A 21755-nucleotide genomic window follows, 5' to 3' on the forward strand; every position below is an offset into this window, starting at 1 on the left:
TAGTTGGTCATCAATCGTTACACCAAGGCTTTTTACCATTTTAGATGCAGTAATGATTTTAACTAAATTAACCTTTCTCCAAAGGGAAAAATATATGAAATATTGAAAACTTGCTCTTTTGAACATCACTTGGAAAATAAATGAAAAAATAAATAGCTCAGGAAGGATAATAATTTTGCCTTCATATACAAAAACTAGTGTATAACATAAAATAATATTAATATTCTTGAAAATTGTTCTATACACCAATAACAAAATCGTAGAGTTTGAACTAGCAAAAAAGAACCTTTATTTGATATTTGTGTAGATTTGATCACAGAAGGCTTAGGAGAAGACAGTGTTATTAAATCATGAGTCAATACAAAAACCTATGAAATGCGAACGTAAGGAATCGGTAAACACAGCCTTGCAGTTGAAATGCTAAGCAAGTCTTAAGGAATGGAATGGACACATTTGGGGATGTCAGTGTGTTTGTGAGCGTCTGTGGGTGTTTGTGTGATCGTGTCCATCATCCTTCCAGCTTGACTGAATCTAAAACAGTCCTGGCCTCCTTGTATTCTTCAGCTTCAGCCAGCTCCTCTTCTGTCTCCTGCAAATAAAAGCGTTTTAAGTCACGGTCTGGATCTTCAGAATTCATTCAAAAATCTGTATATGATTTTCATATTCTGGCTCTGTTTGGACTTTATTTATAAGACAGAGAGACATTATAAAAGATTAATAAAAAAAAAGTTAATAAAAATAACAAATAAAATGTACAAAATGTTTAAATTTCTATGTTAAAAATTGATAATATAACATCCTAACATTTTTTACATTTAGCAGACGCTTTTGTTTACAGCAACTTACAATTGAGGAGGTACTCAGCGATTCAACAAGAAGAGGATATACATACAAGAAGTGCTAATTATAGAGAGGAACTGTTAGTGCTCAGAGCATTAAGTGCAAAAGTAAAGAGGTGGGAGTTAGGGCTGTACGTTATTGGAAAAATCTGACATGCAATATTTTATTTTTCTGCAATATACATACTGCAATATGAATACAATTTCAGCAGATGGCTTGAGCTATAAATGAAATCATTAATTAAGATTGGCATAATCTGTAGTGGAGTGTATTAACAAATTGCAAGCATAAATAAGGTAGAGCAAAGATAAAAGTGTAACATGTAGCGCTTTATGGTTTTCTGGAGAGTCAAACAGTAGTCATATATATATATTCAGGGACAGTAATTGAATAAGCAAATGTAAATGTAAAATAACCCTGTACAATCTCTTCATTGCTGATAAACTACAAACCCAACTCAACATTGCAGATACTGGGATGTGACTATTGTGAAAGCACACATTGCGATATCGACGCTGACACCATATATTGTGCAGCCCTGGTGGGAGTCTTTTAATTATAGAGAAGATTGTTTCTACAGGTGGTTTGTCAAGGCCACTCACCTGTGTGAAGCACATTTGATGAATGCACATTTGTTAAAACAGATATGGAGTGATTGTAAGAAAGCGTCTGGTGCAAATGTACAAAAACTGGTGCAAGTGTGTGTTAACGTGTGAAAGAGTGTGTTTCTACAGGTGGTTTGTCAAGCCCACTCACCTGTATGAGACACACTCGGAAAAGCATAATGTTTTGAGGTTGTCATGTGGTGGTGGGAGACAGAAAAGGGGGTCCTGTTTTGTTCTCATCTATGTAACATTGTATCTGACTATTATTGATAAGTGAATGTGAATTGTTTTTTTTAATAGCAATTTTTTGTAGCACGCATTTCTCTTCTTATGAAAAAAAGCAAGGAAAACTGTTTAAAATGGCTTAAAAATGACACAAATAAAACTAGAAAATATTCAATATTTTTCAAGTAATCCAGGGTTTTTGCAGGTTTACCAGTTTAATTTAAGACATTTTTAAGAGCATTATGAATGAAATTTTAGACTCATAAAGGGCTAAAGGCTAAGGACCTTTTCAAATGGCCCAGATAGAAAAGATTTTTATTTGCCCTATCAAAAAATATTTTATTTAATACATTTAATAATACAATAATAACTTCACAATAAAACTAAGATTATTTTAGATATTTCTTAGCAAAATATTTTAAATATTGTGTAAAAATAAGCAAGCTCTACTTGGATCTTTACAATGTTTTCAAAAAAAAAAAAAAAAAAAAAGAATAAGTGTCTGTCCAGAAAAATCTATCCAGGTTGGTGTCCTCAGCAGTAAATACATGGAGAACTATGTTATTGCAAGTAAAATAATTAAACTATTGTGATAAACGTAGAGTTAAAACCTTTTAAAACAAAAAATGTAAAGTTTTATTGAGAATTTGAGATGCATTGTTGGTGATTGTTTGGCCAGACTGGGTAGCAATAGATGAACAAAGGAAAATTAAGACCTGTTTAAAAATATTTAAGACATATACAGTAACACAATATTTCAGTAAATGTAAGACTTTTTAAGGTCTAAAATTTTGATTTTGGGATTTTAGACACTCAAGATACCCTGTAATAATATCTCACAGTTTTAGGGCTGCATGATACTGAAAGAAATAAGAGTCAGTGCTGTTGAGTATTACGATAATGATTTTCTTATGATGAAACATTTCCCTTAAAAAAAACAAAAACATTTTTATTAGTATTTTTAAATCATTTAAATAATTTATTTCACAATATTGAAATTAACTAGATCTAATTTATTCTAATTCAGACAAAAAAAAAAAAAAAAAAAAAAGGTGCAAACATTTAGTCTTTAAAACACGATGAATGAGTGAAACACTCAGCAGATATTCTGACTCTGATTGGCTGTTGTCTTTAGAGGTATTTATTTTCAGCCAATAGCAGGACAGCAACTACTGTGCAGGTGGGGACAAAGATAGCAAGGCCCCATCTGATTGGTCAAATTTACATAAACAATCAATACATAAAATAAATGTATTTATCACACATCTGTGATACATACACTCACCGGCCACTTTATTAGGTACACATTACTAGTACCGGCTTTGACTACCTTTTGCCTTCCGAACTGCCTTAATCCTTCATGACATAGATTTTTTTCCATATTGACATGATAGCATCCTGCAGTTGCTGCAGTATTGTCGGCTGCACATCCATGATGCGAATCTCCCATTCCACCACACCCCAAAGGTGCTCTATTGGATTGAGTTCTGGTGACTGTGAAGGCCATTTGAAAACAGTGAACTCATTGTCATGTTCAAGAAACCAGTCTTAGATGATTCACACTTTGACATGGTGCGTTATCCTGCTGAAAGTAGCCATCAGAAGATGGGCACACTGTGGTCATAAAAGGGATGGACATGGTCAGCAACAATACTCAGGTAGGCTGTGGCATTGACACGATGCTGAATTGGTACTAATGAACCCAAAGTTTGCCAAGAAAATATCCCCCACACCATTACACCACCAGCTTGAACCATTGATACAAGGCAGGATGGATCCATGCTTTCATGTTGTTGATGCCAAATTCTGACCCGACCATCTGAATGTGGCAGCAGAAATCGAGACTCATCAGACTAGGCAATGTTTTCTCAGTCTTCTATTGTCCAATTTTGGTGAGCCTGTGTGAATTGTAGCCTCAGTTTCCATTTCTTAGCTGACAGTAGTGGCACCCGGTGTGGTCTTCTGCTGCTGTAGCCCATCTGCCTCAAGGTTGGACATGTTGTGCGTTTAGATGCTCTTCTGCATATCTTGGTTGACTGCATATAATGAGTCATTATTTGAGTTACTGTTGCCTTTCTATCAGCTGGAACCAGTCTGGCCATTCTCCTCTGACCTCTGGCATCAACAAGGCATTTGCGCCCACAGAACTGCCGCTCACTGGATATTTTCTCTTTTTCAGACCATTCTCTGTAAACCCTAGAGATGGTTGTGCGTGAAAATCGCAGTAGATTAATAGTTTCTGAAATACTCAGACCAGCCCGTCTGGCACCAACCACCATGCCACGTTCAAAGTCACTTAAATCACCTTTCTTCCTCATTCTAATGCTCAGTTTGAACAGCAGCAGATCGTGTTGACCATGTCTACATGCCTAAATGCATCGAGTTGCTGCCATGTGATTGGCTGATTAGAAATTTGCGTTAACAAGCAGTGTACCTAATAAAGTGGCCGGTGAGTGTATATTGCATCTTTTATTATTGCGATAACTTTACTTTTGCGATATATTGTGCAGCCCTAGATTGTATCATTGTGTGACATTTATTTGATCAGAAAAATCAAATACTTACCATTGTATAAACATCCGCGCTAATCAACAAGATCAATAATTGAATTTAATAAATCACAATCAGAATAATTAATCAGGACCCAGCCTCATATTTCATGACACACCTCATCACTTTAGTCAAGATGAACTGAAAGAAACATGTATTTTACACCGTTTTTTAAGGCTTTAAATGCCATAAACACAAAGCTGAAGTGGACGGATAAGCAGAACGAGTGGGAGTTTTCCATCCAGTGTGAGTTAGTAAATCAGATCACAGTAACACAATGAGAGAGACTAACTACATCACCAAAAACAGCTAATCCACTCAGTGAAGCTGTCAGATAATCACACACACAAGCGCCTCAGACAAACACACACACACACACTCGTAACACAGTGTGAAAATGTAATGGAGGCAGTGAGAGGAGTAGGTCATATCAATGCTAATCGATCGACGACGGTTTCTATGGAGGCCATTGCCGTGACAACATCACTAATGAACTGAAATGAGTGCAGCACAGGTGTGTGTGTGTGGGTCTGTCTGTGTGGCTTCATTCTGCTGGTGTACCAGTACATTTTACACTGGCACAGAAAAAGAGAAACACAAACAGCAGATTTAGCATTAAGCCTTTAAAATGCAGCCGCTCCAGCACAGTTTTTATTTCATCACTTCACTTTCTGTTCATTAATGTGACCCGTTATCCTCTACTTCCTGTGAATGTTAACAAACAGGAAGTGGATGATGCAGTCTTAATTGTACAGACACAAATATGAACTTGTCATGTTTAGGGATACAACGATTAACCGAATTCACTATAACCGCGCTTTAACTCGTCATAGTTAGCTATTCGTAAAGGCTTCTCAACAGCGTGTTTCTGCACAGAACAAAACTGCTGCAACTAAACAAAGTCAAGCCAACTGTGCGCTATTTTAACGTTCTGAGCTTGTATACTAAGGCTAATACGAACGCACACTAGATTAACTATGGCTGAGGTTATGAACTAAGGGCCGTTCACATGCTGCATCTTTTGTGATCGCAAATTCGTTATTTCCAATGGAGGCAATGGGCATGCATATTAGGAGCGACGCGCACAGTGCCACACACACTTGCGCTTTCCAGGCACACCTACTTTTCAGAATGCCGCGAGCACACCGTGGGTCATGTGACAAGAACTGATCGTTCAGCTTCATAGTTTGTTTGGAATATGCACATTTCTACTCTAAAGAGGACAAAAAATACAACATGAAAATACCAAACAAGTTCATAATATAGTTGTTCTGCTTTCAGACAGAGGTTCAGCAGCATTTGATTACATTGTTCTCTTTAAAAGGGAAAAACTTAGCTAATACAGTGCTCAGCATATATAATGGGTCGTTTCCACTGACTGGTATCACCTTAATCAGGCTTGCATTTCCACTACCAAGGGTACCCTTTTGGTGGGTGTAGTATATGACAAAAAAAGTTTCAGTCGATGACATTTTTGCTCGAGAAATGTCCACAGTAAAGCTGTACGGGTCGCTTACATATCATATGAGAAGCACTTCTCACAAAACAGATGCTTCATACACATAAATACTTCAGTATAAATGTTCATTACTAACTTTTCTATGAACATGAGTTGATTATAACTGCAGATCAATGACAGTGCGAAATAGCCTACTGTAACGTCTGTAATTATATTAAATAACTAAATAAATGAACATATATAAACACATACAGCCCCTTACAGTCTCCGATATGTTACCAACTACAGAAGAACTACACACAACAGACATTTAGTCCTTATTTAGTTTAAATGTTTTGTTTAAATGCACCAAAAGACATTGCATATATTCACTGAGAAATGGATACTAATATTAATTATCAAAATGGGCTGTACTAAATTATCCTGAGCGCTGTATGTAGCTTAGATTTATATTAGACAAATACTATTTTTTAATACTTAATGTTCATTCATTCATTTTTTTTTTTTACGGCTTAGTCCCTTTATTAATCCGGGGTCGCCACAGTGGAATGAACTGCCAATTTATCCAGCACGTTTTACGCAGCGGATGCCTTTCCAGTTGCAACCCATAACGGGGAAACATCCATACACCCTCATTCACATACATACACTATGAACAGTTTAGCCTACCCAATTCACCTATACCACGTGTCTTTAGACTTGTGGGGGAAACCAGAGCACCCGGAGAAAACCAATCTGAACACAGGGAGAACATGCAAACTCCACACAGAAACGCCAACTGACCTAGCCAAGGATCGAATTATTCATATTTTTATTTATTTATTTATTTATTGTTCTATCATTTATTTCTCTGTACAAGTCCAAAGAGAAATTGACCACTCTTGGTTTCGATTATTATTTTGTGCTGTATTATTTAGTTACTGAGCATAATAATAACACTTTAAAATAAAAGGTGTTTTCGTGTGATTTTTCTAAACTAGCAGTGTTTTGATGTTAAATTAAAGAACGCATAATAATGGTGATAACGGTGAAAGCGTGATTATTCCTCAGACTATAATCGTAAAACCAAAATCTATAACCGTTGCATCTTTCATCATGTTACGGTGTTCTGAGTTTAGCATTGAACAAAAAACCTGAGATGAGTTCAAACTAAAAAATTTCTTTTTAAAGTAAAAACAAACACACACACACACACACACACACACACACACACACACACACACACACACACACACACACACAACACACACACACACACACACACACACACACACACACACACACACGCGCACGCACTTGAAGAAAAAAGTATTAGACCTGTGAAATTTTACTCCTTTTAAAAATGTGGTTTAAAGGATTTTTTCAACATTTTAAAATATAATAGTTTTAATAATTAAGTTCTAAAAATGTATTTATTTTTTGTCTTTGCCATGATGACAGCACATACTTTTTTTTTACTAGTATTTAGCTTGAAGTACAATTTAAAGGCTTGGCTAATTAGGCTAATCAGGCTAGCCATTTGTTCTGTGGGCACTAGACAAAAAATCCTTTTTAAGGGGCTAAAAATATTGATCTTTTTTATTCCAGCCAAACTGAAGAAATTAAAACTAAATAATGAGAAAACAGAATTTGTCATCAAACTGAAATGAATAAGAACTGAATTTAATAAAAAAGGAAATAGGTTTATATTAATAATATAGAAATAAAACTACAAAAATAACTAAATCACCAACATTGGCTTGGCCATAAAAATGTCCATCTATAAATGTATGGCTTTTATTGGCAACATTTGCCATGCTTCTATCCAAAACTGCGAATTAACTTTATGCGCAAAACTGGATTATCGCATAAAAGATGTGAGAATAAAGCAGCGTTTCCATCCAATGAGTCAAAGCGAACAAAATCGTCACTTTCTGATTAACTGGTGCCAAATATCAACAGTAAAAATGGAATTTGCTGAGGTAGGAGAAGCTGCGTCAATATTTTCTTCATTTAATAAATTACTTGTCCCTCAGAAGGCAATCCTGACACGCAGTGAACGCGCGGTGGCGTTTGAAGGCGTGAGACATGGAGCACAGACACTTTTCATTCTGGACGTAATTAATAATATAACAACACTAATACTGAAATGGTTTCAGATGTTTTACAGTGAGCTCAGCCTGCTGGCTTGTCCATTCACACACATTTTTATCCTCACATGATCTCTTATAACAAAATCACATGACTTTAATGCACATACTGGAATTTGTTCGGTAAAAAGTCTTTTCATTGCATTTTATGCGCATCTTTACTTATCGAATAAAAAGTTTATCCTACTCAGTTGTGCACATATGCATTTTCTGCGCATTTTCAAAATATATGCGCATCTTGCCGTTTCCATCAACCGGTTTTTTATGCGCATATCCAAAATGTGCATAAAAATAGGTGGATGGAAACATAGCTATTGTAACATATTAAGAGAATTAATTCTTGTTTTCACTTATTATGGTCTATCATTTTATAGGATAACACATGTAAGCACAGATCAATATAATCACATTGATTCATTTAATTCACAATGAAAGATAATTGAACATTGTTTTTAAAAATGCATTAAAAACATTTAAAGTTGCATAAATTACCTTGCATTTAATATGCTTTCTATGAATAAAACACAACAGTTTTCTTTTTCATTTAATGCATACCAAAATAGATGCACAGGCATTTTAATCACTTACAATCACTGAATTAAAATTTGCTGGGAGCTAAATGTTTTTTTGTTTTTTACTTTAAACCAACATTTAAGGGCACAATCATTAACAGAAATGGTCCAACAAATTAGCAATCAAATAAATTAGCATGCACTTGAAACTATGTAGCTGTATTCTGACCAGAACCGGAAAATCAGAGCACATCACACCTGTCTTCAGGTCTTTACTCTGGCTCCCAGTTACATTCAGAATAGATTTAAAGTATTATTACTGGTCAATAAATCACTAAATGGCCTAGGACCTCAATACATTATAGATATGCTCACTGAATACAAACCTAACAGATCACTCAGATCATTAGGATCAAGTAAATTAGAAATTCCAAGAGTTCAGTCAAAGCAGGATGAATCGGCTTTTAGCTATTACGCCCCCCAACTGCTGGAATCAGCTTTCAGAAGTGATCAGATGTGCTCCAACATTAGGCACATTCAAATCAAGACTGAAAACACATCTGTTTAGCTGTGCCTTTACTGAATGAGCACTGTGCTACCTCAGACAGATGGCACTATTATGTCTTTCTTTTCTTTTCACTCTTTTATAACCAGTTTTAACACATTTTAATCTGTTTTAATTACTTTTATTATTTGTTTTTATTTTTTTTATACTTGTATTCCTGTTTATGTAAAGCACTTTGAACTGCCATGGTGTATGAAATGTGCTATATAAATAAGCTTGCCTTGCCTAGCTTTAATCAAATGTATTATAATTGCCACTGTAGATGTAAAACAGTAACAATGGTACTGTGTCAGGCTGTTCAGGTTCCTCAAACAAACAGATCAATTTAATAATAGTGCGTGTGTATGCATGTTTAATATTCTCACCAATAGTTGCTGCAGGTCAGCGTGAGCCATTGCTAAACGACGATGACAGTCAGGAATCATCATTCTGGACTCCTGCAGCACCTCCATCTGTTAAAGAGACATTTCAGAGAGATTAATTTAAAAAAAAAAGTACTAATGTATGGCTAACAAGAGAACATTTTCCACTGGTTAATTGATCGCAAATCTTGGCTGGATACAAAAAAAAGTGTAAAAGGATAATAATAATAGTAAAAAATAAATAAATATTATTAGGGGTGTCAAAATTAATCGTTTCTTTGGTGCACCACAATGCAGACGTAAACAATTCGTTATCCGTTCAGTAATAGAACGGTTATTACGTACTGACGTGATTTATCTTATGTGCGCTATATTGCGGTAGATTACTATGGCGAGTGCAAGTAATTATAATTCTCCAACTACTAAAAACACACAATCTCTTTCACCGACACCTGTTTCACACCGCAAGCAGAGCGTGAGCAGCGCATATGGAGAGCAGAAGCAACAAACAGACATTTGCCTTACACACCGACTGTGCCTGAATCTGCACCAAGGCCCACTGCAACTTCCTCCTATGCTTTTTCCTTAACCTGCAAGTTTTTATTTTGCAAACTATATAGATCCTAAAGAACTGTATGCTTCTCATGTCACCCATGTCTTTCAGGTGCACTCAAGGACAACCGCCTGCGATACCATGTCATTTTGTTATTGATTGTCAGGATAATGTAGGCCTACAGTCATAAGAATATTTATACAATATAGTTATAATGATATTTATACATGATCAAACTAGTGTCAACTTACTAAGCAAAACTAATAGTAGTTAGGTTTTGTAGTTCGGGCCCAAATAAATATGTGTTGCCATTTTCAATCGTTTAAGTTCAATTGATTGACTTTATAAAAATCAGTGGATATTATTGATGCATTTATTGGGTAAAATTGCTACTTTTTACTGTCATTCAGTGTGTTTTTGGTCAATATCAATGCAGTCACTATAACTGAGCGTGAGCTGCGCAGCAAAAATAGACCCAGCGCTGAACCTATCGACACTGCTGCTTCAGCAACGCTCACGCCTCACACTGATGCGCTGCTTCTGCATGCAGTATGAAAGCTTTAATCTGTTAAGATGGATGCCGAAAAAAACATTTGCTGCTCAAGCTCTGCTCACGCTTGCGGTATGAAACAGGCTCGACACTTACAGAAGAAGCCCCTATTTCACTGCTACAAACAAAATTAAAGGAAACTCCATTTCTGCTTCTCTCGCTCTCACTGTGGGCGTTTGACCTGCTGTCGTGAGGTAACTTTCCCTTTCCTCACGGCTGTTACAGTGATACTTCTAGATACAGACACGAGCGCGTGTCTGCAGAGTGAGTTTTCTCCTCTGTGTCCATCATGGATCAGCTGTGATCGCTGCTGCCGATTACCAGCGTCACTCATCGGTGAACAGCGCCAGTGCATTAGAGCCATTTGCAGCCCTTTCTGTTGAGCGTGTGACCAATCATAGCAGGGTTCATCTCATTTTTACTACTATAATTCCATGATTTTCCCATGAATTTTTTCAGGACATTGAAGTAAATTTTCATGACCTCATTTTTAATGTTATGTCTACGTATACATGGTAAATAATAATGAAAACAATGCACATTAAAATGTATTATAGCATATCATAAAACACACAACAATCTATTTAATTTGAATGTATTTTTTATATCTATTGTATGTAAGATTTATTTAGATAATGCTTACACATGGCGGTTCTTTCCCGCTGTGCCACCTCTGAAATTGAGACTAAGCCGAAGGAAAATGAATGAATGAATGCTTACACAGCATTCAAAATGTGAGCATGTTTTTGGCCAACGACAAAAAAGAAGTAAAGACAACTGACCAATATTCAAGTTTACAGATATTTGTTAAACTAATTTCCAGGACTTTTCCAAAACTTTGTGGCTTTTTCTGTTTTTCCTAAACGTTTCCAGGCCTAGAAAATGCATGTCAGAATTCCATGACTTTACCAGATTTTCCATGACCGTATGAACCTTGTCATAGGAGTGTAAGAACTCGCTCGACAATGCTCAGAAAGGCAGGATTTGTACAATTGTTTATTTGCTATAAATGCTCATGCTGTTCTGTGCATGTACTTGAGTTTTTTAAAGGTACAGTTCATATATCTGACAATATTAAAGGACAAAATTGTATTGCAAATAATATATAAATACATTTTAATACAAGAATTGTTGTGCTGTGATGTAAAATATAAAACTGTGTATGGAAAGCATCGTCAATGCATTGTGATGCACAGAGATAGAGTTAAACCGAATCGATGGCATGATAATCGTAACCGAACTGTGAGACCAGTGTAGGTTCACACCTCTACCAAATATGCTTGGGCTGCCGTTAATAAACCTGGGCGCCCAGCCAGGTAAGTCTATGTGTGGGAAGCACTGTGTATATGCTAAGCACTGTGTGTGTATATAATTTTTATATATTATTATTTTTTTAACAATGTTTACAAATATAATTAATTTTATTTATTTATTTTTGAAGGAAATACATGTTTTGTTTACTTAAATATTTTACAGATTTATCAAAGTTTTATCTTTTTTTAATTATATAATTGTTCAATATTCATACATTACACAATGTTTTGCTAATACTGTGCAAGTCATGCTAATAAAGCTCATTTGAATTGAGAGAGAGAGAGAGAGAGAGAGAGAGAGAGAGAGAGAGAGAGATAATGAAAAGAGAGAGAGAGAGAGTGTGAGAGAGAAAGAGAGCACATGGGCCACTACTCCTGGAGAACCTCTAAATTAGCAGCATGTGCTGTTAATTACAAAACTCCTCTAAAGTTACATAATGTCATTAATTTTGCATCAGCACATTAAAACTCATTAAAACTGGCCCTGATTTCACCCACAGCGCTGCCATACTGAATCAGCTCTGTCTCGTTCAGCAACAGGCCAGAAGATCAGCCTGGTAGCAGCAGGCCAGACATTCAGATATTAAACCCTAAAGGAGACTTGCTCTCTATAAAGTCGGTGATTATGTCAGATATCAAAGTCTAAATGAACTTGAGCCAAGCATTAATGTGACTAAAATTGACTTTGGTGTCACTGGCCAGTTGGCTGCCATCTTTATTAGTAACTGCAACATAATGATCTTTAAATAAATGCTACTGAATTCTGTCAGTGATGAAAATTATGTGTTTAATTAGACTCCATGTAGCCAGAATTGAGAAATCCAGTCATACAACTTGGAATTTCATCTCAGAATTTGGCAAATACTGGATGAATACATAAGGCATGGGATGATAACCAGTTTCAAGGTTTTAAAATCGCTAAGAGTGTCTGTTATACCTCTCCTATGGTATATGTTATGGTATATGTTTTATGTTTTTTATGACTCTTTTATTTAGAAAAGGATCCTTCACATCAAAAGCTACTGGTCAGCCCAAGATTCAGCAAACATCTGAAAAACAAATGCTTATAAAGCAATATACAAGCTGTAGACCAGAACAGTGCAGTGGCTTTACTTTATATCCAAAGAAAAGACAGATATCCAAAATTGCCTTTTCAAGTTGTAAAGAAATCTGTGTAAATCTGTGAAAGGAGAACGAAAGAAAGAAATAAAGAAAGAAAGAAAGGGGAGGAAGGAAGGAAGGAAGGAAAGAAGCACGAAAGAAAAAAGGAAGACTAAAGGAAAGAAGAAAAAGAAAGAGAAGAAAAGGGAAAAAAAGAAATAAAAAAGGAGAAAAGAAAAGAAGTAAAAAAAGGAATAAAAAAGATAGGTAGAAAAAGAAAAAAAGAAAGGAAGAAAAAAAATAAGGAATGAAGAAAAGACGATCAGAAAAAAGAAAAAAAGGTGAAAAAGAAAGAGAAAGAAGAAAAGAGAAAGGAGAAAGAAAGAAAGAAAGAAAGAATGAGAAAAAGCAAGAAAGAAAGAAAGAAAGAAAGAAAGAATGAGAAAAAGCAAGAAAGAAAGAAAGAAAGAAAGAAAGAAAGAGAAAAAGAAAGGGAGGAAGGAAGAAGAAAAGAATCACGAAAGAAAAAAAGAAAGACTAAAGGAAAGAAAGAAGAAAAAGAAAAAGAAATGGAAAGAAAGAAAAAAGTAGAAAAGAAAAGTAAAAAAGGAAAAAAGAAAAAAGGAAGAAAAAAGAAAAAATAATGAATAAAGAAAAGACGATCAGAAAAAAGATGAAGAACGAGAAAGAAAGGAGAAGGAAAGAAAGAACGATGGAAAGAAAAAGAAAGAAAGAAAGAAGAAAAAAGAAAAAGGAGAAAGAATGAAAAAGCAAGCAAGCAAGCAAGCAAGCAAGAAAGAAAGAAAGAAAGAAAGAAAGAAAGAAAGAAAGAAAGAAAGAAAGAAAGAAAGAAAGAAAGAAGAAAGAAAGAAAGAAAGAAAGAAAGAAAGAAGAAAAAGGAGAAAGAAAAAAGGAGAACGAAAAAAGGAAGGAAAGAAAAAAGCAAGAAAGAAAGCAGAAAGAAGAAAAAGAAAAAAGGGGGAAGAAGGGAAGAAAAATAGAAAAAAGAAAGAAAAGAAAGGAAATAAAGAATAAAGAAAAAGGAGGAATGAAGAAAATGATTAGGAAGAAGAGAAAGAAAAGTGTCCTCAGTTGTGGACTTTAACCACAGCACTTCTATAATGTGTTAAATGTGAGTCTCATGAGGTTTTCCAGCTGTTGTTTCAGCCACTTTATTCTTTTTACCTGTTTCTTGATTACATACTCGTCTCCTGCCTCTGCCTTGAGATGCTCAATCTTCTCTTCCTGCTGCTTTGCCTCTTTTATGTACAACACCTCCTCTTTAGCCAAACTGAGAGACAGAGAAAGAGAAAACAGGAATGAGGATGGAGGCAAGTTTTAGTAAAAAAATTCAATCCTAATTTGTCCAACCAATGCTGTCAGGAATTTTCTGCAATGAAGACAAACAACTAGCTAAAGCGCAGATCTCTCAAAACTTTCACACTGCCAAAATCAGAGAATCGCAGATGTCTGTACGTTTCACATTACCAATCTTTATTGTTCCTGTGATTTTATAGAAATGAATTAGACCAGTTGCTTGACTTCTGTAGTAAAGGTCTGGAAAATAAAACTCGCTATCCTCCATTTGATTTGTTGGTGTTGTTTTTGTAATCGGACTCAAATCAAATTATTTATCGGCTAGTACAATGTTCAAGCTTGTTATTTAAAACGAGTTGAAACAACTCAATTTGAGCTCTTATTATGACAACGTAATTATTTTATGTTCGATCTACTTACATTTGTAAAAGCTAATACACTTTATTAGGTACACCTGTCCAACTGCTCGTTAACGCAGATGTCTAATCAGCCAATCACATGGCAGCAACTCAATGCATTTAGGCATGTAGACATGGTCAAGACGATCTGCTGCAGTTCAAACCGAGCATCAGAATGGGGAAGAAATGAGATTTAAGTGACTTTGAACGTGGCATGGTTGTTGGTGCTAGACGAGCTGGTCTGAGTATTTCAGAAACTGTTGATCTACTGGGATGTTCACGCACAACCATCTCTAGGGTTTACAGAGAATGGTCTGAAAAAGAGTAAATATCCAAAGAGCGGCAGTTCTGTGGGAGCAAATGCTTTGTTAATGACAGAGGTCAGAGGAGAATGGCCAGACTGGTTCCAGCTGATAGAAAGGCAACAGTAACTCAAATAACCACTCATTATAACCAAGGTCTGCAGAAGAGTATCTCTGAATGCACAACACGTCCAACCTTGCCGCGTATGGGCTACAGCAGCAGAAGACCACACCGCGTCAGCTAAGAACAGGAAACTGAGGCTACAATTCACACAGGCTCACCAAAATTGGACAATAGAAGATTGGAAAAACGTTGCCTGATCTGATGAGTCTCGATTTCTGCTGCGACATTCGGATGGTAGGGTCAGAATTTGGCGTCAACAACATGAAAGCATGGATCCATCCTGCCCTGTTTCAAAAGTTCAGGCTGCTAGTGATGGTGTAATAGTGTGGGGGATGTTTTCTTGGCACACTTTGGGCCCATTAGTACCAATTAAGTATTGTTGTTGACCATGTCCATCCCTTTATGACCACAGTGTACCCATCTTCTGATAGCTACTTCCAGCAGAATAACGCACCATGTCATAAAGCTTGAATCATCTCAGACTGGTTTCTTGAACATGACAATGAGTTCACTGTACTCAAATGGCCTCCACAGTCACCAGATCTCAATCCAATAGAGCACCCTTAGGATGTGGTGGAACGGGGTATTCGCATCATGGATGTGCAGCCGACAAATCTGCAGCAATGATGGTATCATGTCAATATGGACCAAAATCTCTGAGGAATATTTCCAGTACCTTGTTAAATCTATGCCATGAATGATTTAGGCAGTTCTAAAGGCAAAACGGGGTCCAACCTAGTACTATTAGGGAGTACCTAATAAAGTGGCCAGTGAGTGTAAGTTAAGTCAATTCTTTCATGTTGTCCCAACACAAATTGATTGTGTGGAATCCAGCATTTTTTTAAGTGTATAAGTGTTATCAGCTTCCAAATATCAATTAATAAAAATCTTACTCAAAATTCACTATAAACTTACAGTTGAAGTCAACATTATTATCCTTCCTCTAATTATTTAATATATTCAAATATTTGTTTTCTTTTATGGAGTTTTTAATCACGTTTAAACATAATCATTTTAATAAGCAATTTAATAACGAATTTCATTTGTCTTTGCCAAGACAGTACATACTATTTTACTAGTTATATTGCAAGATAGTAGTATTCAGCTAACCTTAAAGTGCAGTTTAAAGACTTTACTAGGTATTAGGTTAACTGTAGAAAAAAAAGGCTGTGATAATATTCACCTTAAAAACAGCAACAACAAAAAAAAAAAAAAACAAGAAAAAAAAAACTGCCAAACTAAAAGAATTAAGAATTTATCCAGAAGAAAAAAAATATTGTAGAAAATAGTGTGAAAAGTTTGTTAAACATTGCTTAGGGATCTAAAATCTAAATCTAATCTAAAAAAAAAAGAAAAAAAAAAAGAAAAATTCATCAAGTGAGCTAATAATTTTGCCTTCAACTGTGCATGGAGAAACTAACAATTGTACTAATACAAAGTCAAGACTTCTTATATATCTTAGACTCAATTTGGCCCAATCAATCAGCAAATTTAAACAAATTAACCTTAATCGGGCATAGTTATGCAATATATAATATATGCGTGTTTAAATTATAGCAAAACAAACAAACTGCTGCTGTGATTCCATTCACAGGTCAAACCATACACTGTACAAAATACTGGGTTCCACACAAATGATGTGTGTTGGGAAAACATGAAGGAATTAAATTAACTTATTAGTTTTTACAAATTTAAGTGGATTGAACATAAAACAATTAAATTGTCCCTGCAAAAAACTCAACAATTGCATTCTTTCAGCTCTTTTTAAATAAGTAGTTTGAACAAACAGCAAACAATTTTGGAGTGTACATGGATTAATTGTTTAGACTGTGGTAAATTTATACTTAAAAAAAATAATTTCCCAACAAATTCTCAACCCATAAACACACCTAAAAATCCTAATGTATCCTACTGTAAACACAGCCTTCCCAAACCTCTCTCCTAATGATTATACTGTCAGTCTGAGGAGCTGCATGCTTGTTAGCCACAGCGCTAAACTGCATCAGCCACTTCCTAAACGCTACGCTAATCTGTCTTTAACCGCGTCTGTTTCCCTCTCCGATGCACACACACATTCACAAAAGACACTGTACTGCCCCTACTAGGATTAATTGATCATCAATTTAGTCCCTAATTTGGACCAAGTCAGGTGGCAAATGGGCCACTTTTGCTTGATTGTTAGTGAAAACGCGGCGCGAGTACATTGATAAATTTTGATTATTTATCAATTATGGCCAAATGAACTAAACGCAGTGAATAAATTCGCGGCCTGATTGCCGTAATAGAGTTTGAAAATATCACTATTGATAATGATTCTAGCTAATAGCCGCTTTCCGTCTGCGGCCTGCGCACTTGTCGGGACGACATGGTGTTGCGGAATTCATTTTTCATAAAATCAGCCGTGTATGCGTGTGTGTGTGTGTGTGTGTGAGAGAGAGACAGCGAGGACAAGAGAGAGAGAGAGAGAGAGAGAGAGAGAGAGAGAGAGAGAGAGAGAGAGAGAGAGAGAGAGAGAGAGAGAGAGAGAGAGAGATAGAGAGAGCGAGAGACACTTCTCCATTAATCAAACATACTGCCAGCCTGGGCCGCATGCCGTAAGATTCGTCTCCGCCTGCGGCAATATGTCATATTTTACGTCAATTACGCTGGTTTTAACAGGCTTCAATCAAACGCCCTGCTGCAATTCTCAGCATATGCTCAAGGTAAGGCTTTCTCTGACATGCACGCAAAAATTAGACCACAGAAAAAAAAAAAAAAGCAGAGGGGGAAGCGAAGCTGGAAAGATCGGGGTGTAGCATAATTCTAATAAAAGTGAGGGACAGGCTAATGAAAAAGTGTCATGCTGATGTTAATTTGGTGTTTCTGCAGGGTGATGTGGGAGCTGCTTATAGCAGGGGCGGAGCTGAGGAGCTGTAAATGGGGCTGCCAGGGCTGCTTCCTTCAGCTTAATGGAAAAAGCATCTCTCTGGAAAATAGAGAAAAGAATTAGACTCGACACACACATTCTCTCCCCTCTAATACTGTATTTTTGAGGCGGCAGGCCCGCGGCGAGACCCGGTGACAAAAGCAAATTACGTCTGTCATTTTATTAAGTGCATCCGCTGAGCTAGGCCAGAAAACAGCGACTGGAATGCATCACCAGAAAGAATACGAAAAGAAAAAAATAAAGCGATGGAGGAGGAGACGACAGGATTGGCAGAAGGTTCGTTTAGACCATTCGCCATCTACCTGACAAGGCCAGGGAGGAGAAGAAAATTCTGTACAAACAGCTAATTTCCTTGACGAATGAATAGGTTGACATTAGGGCTGCACAATATATGGTTTCAGCATCGATATCGCAATGTGCGCATCCGCCATAGTCACATCGCAGGAAGTGCAATGTTGAGTTCATATGTTGGGATTATAGTTTTATAGTGTTCAGAACCAGAAGATTTTTGGATTAACTGAAGAGTTCAACCATTATGGAGTGAAAGTTTATCAGTTGCATGCGTTTTTAAGGCCAGTGAGTAGGGCCAGACAGAATCTGCGGATTTATCCGGAATGATTTTAGGAGTATCATAATTAAAAACTTAATATGTGAAATAATAAATAATTATTTTAAACTTTTATTTAATGTTTAGAATGCAAATGCAATTAGATCCACTTATTTGGTAAACAAAGCAAGTCTCTCATATAATATCTCTACTAAAAGACAGAAAATATTACTGTACAAACTGTATTGCAAATAAATCATATGAACATTTTAATATTACTATAATTATACCCCAATAGAATTAGTGAAAGGCATTTAAAAACTGAATAAATATAAAAGTACACACATTTACACAAGTGAATACATAGACTTTAAGATGGGCTAAAAATCTGCAGAAATGTGCGCTTGCAGATTCCATGTTGGCCTACCAGCGAGTGTTTAAAGTATTCAGGCACAAGCAATTGTACTGTTTGTAACTCTAATAAAGATGCATTTATTAAATTATTAATACAATTAAGCCTCTACAGTGTTATTTTACATTTGATTATTCAATTTCTGTACCACAGTACTGTGATGCAAAATATTTTCCTTCTATCTTCCCAATATTAATCCCCATAATCCTCCAGAATAATCCCAAATTCTTGAATTTCTGAATTCTGTCCAAATAGAGCTAATCAAGCTATCTGGTGAAATTGTCTTCATATCACAATATAAATTGCAGCAAAACAAAATATTGCAATGTCAAATTTTCCCTATATCGTGCAGCTGATATTTTGTCAGATGTTTGGCCTGAATGCTTCAGGCTGAGCAGAGAACACTACTGAGCTGGCAACATTTGACACGAGATCTTTCTTGACCACTTCATAGGGCTTGATTTCCGGAGCCTCTTGAGGGTTTTGAAAATGCAGGGATGTAGCAGTATGAGAAGTGCTTGACCTGAAGGTTGTAATTAACTGACATTACAAGGACCCACATGTTGTACAGCACGAGGTTTTACAATATGTTGGCATGTCATCTCAACACAACTCTTCATGGCATCAACAAATATAGCCAGAGGAACTGACACATTTGACAGTGTTTTTCTGTAAAAATTACAACCTTTAAAAATGAAAACATAACACAACTACCATGGACAACATGTTGGCAAGCCAATCAAACCATGGCCATTTTTAGATATTACACACTAATATTATTTGAAATTTACTGACAGCCTGGACAATGGTTCATGCACCTTTTATTCAAAGTGACATTTACTATATAAAACTATTCAGTCTTGGTCTCAAAAAGGGCTGTGCAATGTCGATATACAGTGCAAAACCGATCACCCCATTTTGAAAATGAATATATTTATCCATTTCTCAGTGAATATAGGTCATATTTTGGTGCATTTGAACAAAACAGATTTATTAAATGGATATATTCATTAAAATAATATTTTAGTCACTGAACAGCGTTAGAAATAGAAAGATATTGCATTTAAATTCATGCAAAATACTGGGAAAACAAGTTACAAACTGCTAAATTTTCAACAAAATTGTATAAATTTTTTGTTACTGTTGAATCTTGCTATTTTTAAATGTTTTATTTATTATTTTTACCAAACATATGCATTTGGGTTAATAATTTTGGACCGTTACCATAAGTTATTTTGTTAGATAAGCTTCAGATTTGGCTTCAGTACTGATTAATCTAATGTATATGCACAAATATAATATTGCATAGCTTCCTATGGAAAATATTAATTTAAATGAGAGATTTGTTAGGGTATACTGGTATACGTAGAGCACTGTAGATGAACAAAACGAAGTCTATCATTTCGTGCTCTATTGTTTATTTGAGGTGTGGCAATATACATTGTTTACGGTCATTGTTTGCATGTAATCTTAGGTGGAGGCAGAAATGTGAATTACAACATGGTGAGAAAGTTGCAAAATTATAAAGCACAACATTTACATTTTGTATTTAATTAGCAATATTTTATGTTAGGCTGCATAATCATTAGTTTTGGAAAAAGTTAAATAAATAAATCATTCATATGAAGTTAGCACTTCAACATTTTTGATCGAACATTAGCCCTAAAGTTTGAAATAAATTCATAAAAAATTTAATCCGTAAAATAAAAAATAATCATGTATAAATGAGTACATTCGAGTATATATTTTAAAATGTAAATAATAAATATAGAATTTCCAAGTGGTCAATATTTGTATTTATAGAAAAAGGTATTGTGACCCGATATGAGATGGATAGGATATGAGATGATTTATATCATGACATGAGATTTTATGGCACCAGGTTAAACTTCTTGACACTTTTACATCACTCACGTATAGGCATGGGCCGGTATAAGATTCTGATTCATATGATAACCTTGGGTAAAAATATCATGGTATAGCGATTACTGCTCTAAAATAAGTTCTTTTTAAATGTTTGGGTAAAAAACAAAACCTTTTTTTCCTTTGAACACAATATACAGTATTTTACTTTAAGAAACATTGAAACTATTTTGGAGCAGTAAACATGTCAAGCTAAATAATGAAAATTAATCATGGACTTCATTAGTTTCAAAAACACAGATTTATTTACAATTTAAAACGGCATCTTTGGATATCTTTTCTGCTGGAGATACTGTTGTCCTAAAAAAAAAAAAATAAAAAAAATGTAAATAAAAAATTACATAAAATTTTGGCGGCTTTAAAACCTTGACTTTTCCAAACCACATATTCACCTACTCACATATTCATACCTACTCACATATATATATAAAAAAAAAACAGCCACAACTGAACATGGAGGATTGTCTCCAAGTGGCATTCTCCAAAAGTAAACGATAAATAGACTTGGGCCTATCGGTGTGCGTTTACCAATGTGTGCAAGGTTTATATATTTATAACCACCTCAGAGGATATTGGAGTCGCGAGCCACTGGCATTGTTATTTTGGGGGTAGCGGGTTGAAAAGTTTGGGAACCCCTGTTTAGTTTACAATCACAGTGGTTGTATGTTGCAATAAAGCATTGCTCAATGCTCTGAATTCGCCAAGAAACCACTGTACTTACACTCCTAAATGGAGAGGATAAAGTATTTCAATATATAAAAATGAGTTTTTATCCTATTTTGAGAATATCAACAATCAAACTTTCTAAACATCAGCAGCAGGGTTGTAGATGTGACATTGCATTTTCACTGTCACACATGACAAAAACGATTATAGCTTGCACTGTCATCATTTAACACACAGTAAATGGTTAAACATTTCTTTGCCACTCATCTCTTGTTATAAAAACTGCTGTGCTATAACTTTTTTATAGTTGAGCGAAATACCAAAATCAATGGTCTGACTGTCTCAAATGGCAATGGCAACAATGACTATGTTTACA

At 35.5% G+C, this 21755-nt stretch overlaps 1 protein-coding gene across 1 annotated transcript in view; it reads right to left on the bottom strand.

Moving 5' to 3' along the window:
• Nucleotides 1–265: 265 nt before the first annotated feature.
• Nucleotides 266–21755, bottom strand: part of tbca (tubulin cofactor a) — a 27781-nt gene continuing 6291 nt past the window's right edge. Inside the window, exons 2-4 of the mRNA XM_056447047.1 lie at nucleotides 13950–14055; nucleotides 9251–9337; nucleotides 266–589 (exon numbers count right to left, since the gene is read on the bottom strand). Coding sequence (XP_056303022.1) covers nucleotides 509–589; nucleotides 9251–9337; nucleotides 13950–14055 — 274 coding nt within the window. The 3' untranslated portion in view covers nucleotides 266–508. The remainder of the gene's footprint in view (nucleotides 590–9250; nucleotides 9338–13949; nucleotides 14056–21755) is intronic.

Source organism: Danio aesculapii, chromosome 21 (assembly GCF_903798145.1).
Source record: "Danio aesculapii chromosome 21, fDanAes4.1, whole genome shotgun sequence".
NCBI lineage: Eukaryota > Metazoa > Chordata > Actinopteri > Cypriniformes > Danionidae > Danio > Danio aesculapii.